This window comes from Eimeria tenella, genomic scaffold (genome assembly GCF_000499545.2).
Source record: "Eimeria tenella Houghton genomic scaffold, Eth_scaff18, whole genome shotgun sequence".
In the NCBI taxonomy this organism is placed as follows: domain Eukaryota; phylum Apicomplexa; class Conoidasida; order Eucoccidiorida; family Eimeriidae; genus Eimeria; species Eimeria tenella.
The window spans coordinates 81,813-86,812 of record NW_013541630.1 but is presented as its reverse complement, the minus strand read 5'-3'; the positions used below and the strand labels follow the sequence as shown (position 1 = coordinate 86,812).

The 5,000-nt window shown below is 54.1% G+C and overlaps 1 protein-coding gene across 1 annotated transcript in view; it reads left to right on the top strand.

The window, feature by feature from the left end:
- The window catches only part of ETH_00017800 (cGMP-dependent protein kinase), a gene marked incomplete at both ends in the record, with an annotated part of 6,967 nt that extends 2,410 nt beyond the window's left edge, over nt 1-4,557 (top strand). Inside the window, 15 exons of the mRNA XM_013373868.1 lie at nt 1-8; nt 311-413; nt 616-756; nt 1,070-1,232; nt 1,433-1,557; nt 1,769-2,032; nt 2,247-2,413; nt 2,570-2,636; nt 2,857-3,030; nt 3,228-3,321; nt 3,522-3,686; nt 3,913-3,995; nt 4,189-4,294; nt 4,376-4,453; nt 4,493-4,557. The exon at nt 1-8 is cut by the window's left edge and continues 141 nt beyond it. Of these exons, the coding sequence (XP_013229322.1) occupies nt 1-8; nt 311-413; nt 616-756; nt 1,070-1,232; nt 1,433-1,557; nt 1,769-2,032; nt 2,247-2,413; nt 2,570-2,636; nt 2,857-3,030; nt 3,228-3,321; nt 3,522-3,686; nt 3,913-3,995; nt 4,189-4,294; nt 4,376-4,453; nt 4,493-4,557 (1,803 nt within the window). The remainder of the gene's footprint in view (nt 9-310; nt 414-615; nt 757-1,069; nt 1,233-1,432; nt 1,558-1,768; nt 2,033-2,246; nt 2,414-2,569; nt 2,637-2,856; nt 3,031-3,227; nt 3,322-3,521; nt 3,687-3,912; nt 3,996-4,188; nt 4,295-4,375; nt 4,454-4,492) is intronic.
- Between the last annotated feature and the right edge of the window lie 443 nt (nt 4,558-5,000).

The following is a 5,000-nucleotide window of genomic DNA, read 5'->3' as shown; positions in this document are numbered from 1 at the left end:
GTCTTCAGGTAGGGTTTAGGGTTTAGGGTCTAGGGCTTAGGATTTAGGGTTTAGGGTTTAGGGTTTAGCGTTTTGGGTTGCGGAGGGTGGAGGGGACGGAGAGGCAGCCTTGGGCTGCCAGCAGCGGCAGCATAACCGCTGCAGCAGCAGCCGCAGCAGCAGCAGCCGCAGCCGCAGCCGCAGCAGCCGCAGCCGCAGCAGCAGCAGCCGCAGCCGCAGCAGCAGCAGCCGCAACAGCAGCAGCAGCGGCAGCGGCAGCCGCAGCAGCCGCAGCAGCAGCAGCAGCAACATTCTTATTTTCTGTTTTCAGGGAAACCCTAAAGCAGCTGAGCAGCAGAAACTTTGCCGAGAACCGACAGTTCTTGGCTTCTGTGAAATTCTTTGAAATGTTGACGGAGGCCCAGAAGAATGTGGTATGTACAAGGGTTTAGGGTTTAGGGTTTAGGGTTTGGGCATATACGCTGCGTAAGGTGCGTTGCGGGGGAGCGCGTTCAGTCAGCGCCTACGCCTTTGAATGGCTCGGGGCGCCCCAGCTTCAGGCCTTAGGCCTTAGGGTTTAGGGTTTAGGGTTTAGGGTTTAGGGTTTAGGGTTTAGGGTTTAGGGTTTGCGCGCAGATAACCAACGCGCTGGTGGTGCAGTCTTTCCAGCCCGGCCAGGCAATTGTTAAGGAAGGAGAAAAAGGAGATGTTCTTTACATTTTAAAAAGTGGCAAAGCCCTCGTGTCCATCAAAAACAAAGAAGTCCGGGTTCTCCAGGTAGGGTTTAGGGTTTAGGGTTTAGGGTTTAGGGTTTGGGTTTGGGGTTTGGGGTTTGGGGGCGGCTCTCCGCAAGGGGCGATCGAGCTGCAGGGGATGCCCAGGCTTTGCTGCTGCAGCTTAGATTGTTTGCTGCTGCAGCAGCAGGAGCTGCTGCTGCGGCTGCTGCTGCTGTTGCTGCTGCTGCTGCTGCGGATGGCGTGCTGCGTCCGTTTCTTTCGCCGTCATCCCCTGCGCCGCCCTGCCTCTGCCGCTGCCGCTGCTGCTGCCGCCGCTGCTGCCGCTGCTGCTGCTGCTGCTGCTGCTGCTGCAGCGGGGAGAATACTTTGGCGAGCGGGCGCTGCTTTATGATGAACCTCGAAGTGCAACAATAACAGCAGAAGAGCCGACAGTTTGTGTCTCCATTGGCAGAGACCTTTTGGACAGGGTTTTGGGGAATCTGCAGCACGTGCTCTTCCGCAATATTATGCTCGAGGGTAAACCCTAAACCCTAAACCCTAAACCCTAGGCGCTAAACGCCGCCGCCTGGGTGGCGCCGAGCGCGCCCCCGCACGGTGCCGCCGCCCTAGCAGACGAGGGTTTAGGGATTAGGGCTTTGGGGTTTGCGCCAGGGTGGCAGCCTGCAAAGGTGGAGGGTTTAGGGTTTAGGGTTTAGGGTTTAGGGTTTGCGATGCAGCACTGCAGCAGAGCAAGGTCTTCGCCTCTTTCCCGACGGAGCAGCTGAGCCGCTTAATTGGCTCTGTAGTGGTTAAGGACTATCCCGAAAATTATATTATTTTGGATCGAGAAAACCGCACAAGGGTCCCTAAACCCTAAACCCTAAACCCTAAACCCTAGCGCAGAGCTGCAGCTGCAGTTGCCCGCAGGGGACGACGCAGACGGGTCTTGGGAGAATGGGGTTTAGAACTTACTGGGGGAGCGACAGTTCAGGCCCAGGTTTAGGGTTTAGGGTTTAGGGTTTAGGGTTTAGGGTTTAGGGTTTGGGGTGCAGGCGTCGGCGTCGGCGCTGCAGGCGTCGGCGTCGGCGCTGTTCTCGGCGCAAGGCGTGCGTTTCTTCTTCGTGTTGGAGGGAGAGGTTTCTGTGTTTGCCTACAAAGACAAGTCCAGCAGCAGCAGCAGCAGCAGCAGCAGCAGCAGCAGCAGCAGCAGCGCGGAGGGGGAAATGGAGCTGCACCTCATAGATACCCTAAAAAGGGGACAAGCTTTTGGAGACGAATATGTTTTGTCTCCCAACAAACCCTTTGCGCATTGCGTCAAGAGCAACGGGCCGACGAAGGCGAGCCAAACCCTAAACCCTAAACCCTAAACCCTAAGCCCGTCGCTGAAGGCGGCGGGCGAGCACGCGTCGAGAGTTTCGGGTGTAGGGTTTAGGGTTTCGGGTTTGGGGCGCGAGCGCCTGCGGCGCGAGGGCGAGCGCTGCCGTCCTAGGGCCTAGGGTTTAGGGTTTAGGGTTTAGGGTCTAGGGTTTAGGGTTTAGGGTTTGCGCGCAGCTCGCGCTGCTGACGGCTAGCGCGCTGACCGCCACTTTGGGGGGACAAGACATTGACGAAACCCTCGACTATAACAACAAATTAGCGATCACGAAAAAGATGTATATTTTTAGGTATTTGTCGGAGCAGCAAACGCAAACCCTAATCAAGGCCTTCAAGACCGTCAGGTAAACCCTAAACCCTAAACCCTAGACCCTCGACTGGGGCGCGGGTCGCTTTTTCCTCGGCGTCGGCCTTCGCGGCGACCCCGCAAACCCTAAATCAGGGTTTGGGGTAATTAGGGTTTAGGGTCTAGGGTTTAGGTTTTTGGGCTTGGCGTGCAGATACACTCAGGGGGAATCCATCATTCGGGAAGGCGAAATAGGGTCTCGGTTCTTCATCATCAAGCTTGTAAACCCCAAACCCTAAACCCTAGCTCCACACCCTAAACCCTAGCTCCAAACGCTAAACATTAGTTCCAAACCCTAAACCCTAAACCCTGCTTTGGAAGCCACATGGATGGAGGCCCGGGGAGCGGGGTTTCTGTTTCGTGGGTGGGGAGTCGCGGAGCGCTAGTGGGGGTGTGGCAATGAGCCAAACCCTAAATTAGGGTTTAGGGTTTGCGATTCAGGGAGAAGTGGTGATTCTGAAGGGCGAAAAGCGGGTGCGCACGCTGGGCCGTCACGACTACTTCGGCGAGAGGGCTTTGCTGCACGACGAGCGGCGGTCTGCAACAGTAGCAGCAAACAGTCCCGAGGTGGATCTGTGGGTTGTCGACAAAGATGTTTTCCTCCAAATCGTCAAAGTAAACCCTAAACCCTAAACCCTAAACCCTAAACCCTAGGTGCTACGTGGGGGACAGGGGCGGGCCGCGAAAAAAGGGGCTCGGGGGGAGGTCTGGGTCGCAGGGTGTGGACGCGGAGAGGAGGGAGGATTTAGGGTTTAGGGTTTAGGGTTTAGGGTTTAGGGTTTAGGGTTTAGGTTTGGGGGTGGATGCTTTAGGGGCCCATGCTTACCCACTTGGAGGAGCGCATTCGCATGCAAGACACCAAAGTTGAATTCAAAGACTTGAATGTTGTCCGAGTGGTCGGCAGAGGTAGGGTTTAGGGTTTAGGGTTTAGGGTTTAGGGTTTAGGATTTACGGTGTTCTGCGTGTCGGGGGAGAGCGTTGGGAGCCAGTGTACAGCTTTCGCTTCTTTGCAGTTGCCGGTGCTCGTGCGGGTTGTGGGCGCGTGTTCAGGGCTGAGGGTTTAGGGTTTAGGGTTTAGGGTTTAGGGTTTAGGGTTTGGCGTGCAGGGACGTTCGGGACTGTAAAGCTGGTGCAGCACATTCCCACGCAAATGCGCTACGCCTTAAAATGCGTTTCGAGAAAAAGTGTTGTGGCTTTAAATCAACAAGACCACATTCGACTAGAAAGAGAGATAATGGCAGAAAACGACCACCCCTTCATCATTCGCCTGGGTAGGGTTTAGGGTTTAGGGTTTAGGGTTTAGGGTTTAGGGTTTAGGGTTTGGGAGTGGGGTCGGGGCTGGCAGCTTTAAATCAACAAGACCACATTCGACTAGAAAGAGAGATAATGGCAGAAAACGACCACCCCTTCATCATTCGCCTGGGTAGGGTTTAGGGTTTAGGGTTTAGGGTTTAGGGTTTAGGGTTTAGGGTTTGGGAGTGGGGTCCGGGCTCGCAGCCTTAAATCAACAAGACCACATTCGACTAGAAAGAGAGATAATGGCAGAAAACGACCACCCCTTCATCATTCGCCTGGGTAGGGTTTAGGGTTTAGGGTTTAGGGTTTAGGGTTTAGGGTTTAGGGTTTGGGAGTGGGGTCGGGGCTGGCAGCTTTAAATCAACAAGACCACATTCGACTAGAAAGAGAGATAATGGCAGAAAACGACCACCCCTTCATCATTCGCCTGGGTAGGGTTTAGGGTTTAGGGTTTAGGGTTTAGGGTTTAGGGTTTAGGGTTTGGGAGTGGGGTCGGGGCTGGCAGCTTTAAATCATCAAGACCCCATTCGACTAGAAAGAGAGATAATGGCAGAAAGCGACCACCCCTTCATCATTCGCCTGGGTAGGGTTTAGGGTTTAGGGTTTAGGATTTAGGGTTTAGGGTTTAGGGTTTAGGGTTTGGGAGTGGGGTCGGGGCTGGCAGCTTTAAATCAACAAGACCACATTCGACTAGAAAGAGAGATAATGGCAGAAAACGACCACCCCTTCATCATTCGCCTGGGTAGGGTTTAGGGTTTAGGGTTTAGGGTTTAGGGTTTAGGGTTTAGGGTTTGGGAGTGGGGTCGGGGCTGGCAGCTTAAAGTCAACAAGACCACATTCGACTAGAAAGAGAGATAATGGCAGAAAACGACCACCCCTTCATCATTCGCCTGGGTAGGGTTTAGGGTTTAGGGTTTAGGGTTTAGGGTTTAGGGTTTAGGGTTTGGGAGTGGGGTCGGGGCTGGCAGCTTTAAATCAACAAGACCACATTCGACTAGAAAGAGAGATAATGGCAGAAAACGACCACCCCTTCATCATTCGCCTGGGTAGGGTTTAGGGTTTAGGGTTTAGGGTTTAGGGTTTAGGGTTTAGGGTTTGGGAGTGGGGTCGGGGCTGGCAGCTTTAAATCAACAAGACCACATTCGACTAGAAAGAGAGATAATGGCAGAAAACGACCACCCCTTCATCATTCGCCTGGGTAGGGTTTAGGGTTTAGGGTTTAGGGTTTAGGGTTTAGGGTTTAGGGTTTGGGAGTGGGGTCGGGGCTGGCAGCTTTAAATCAACAAGAC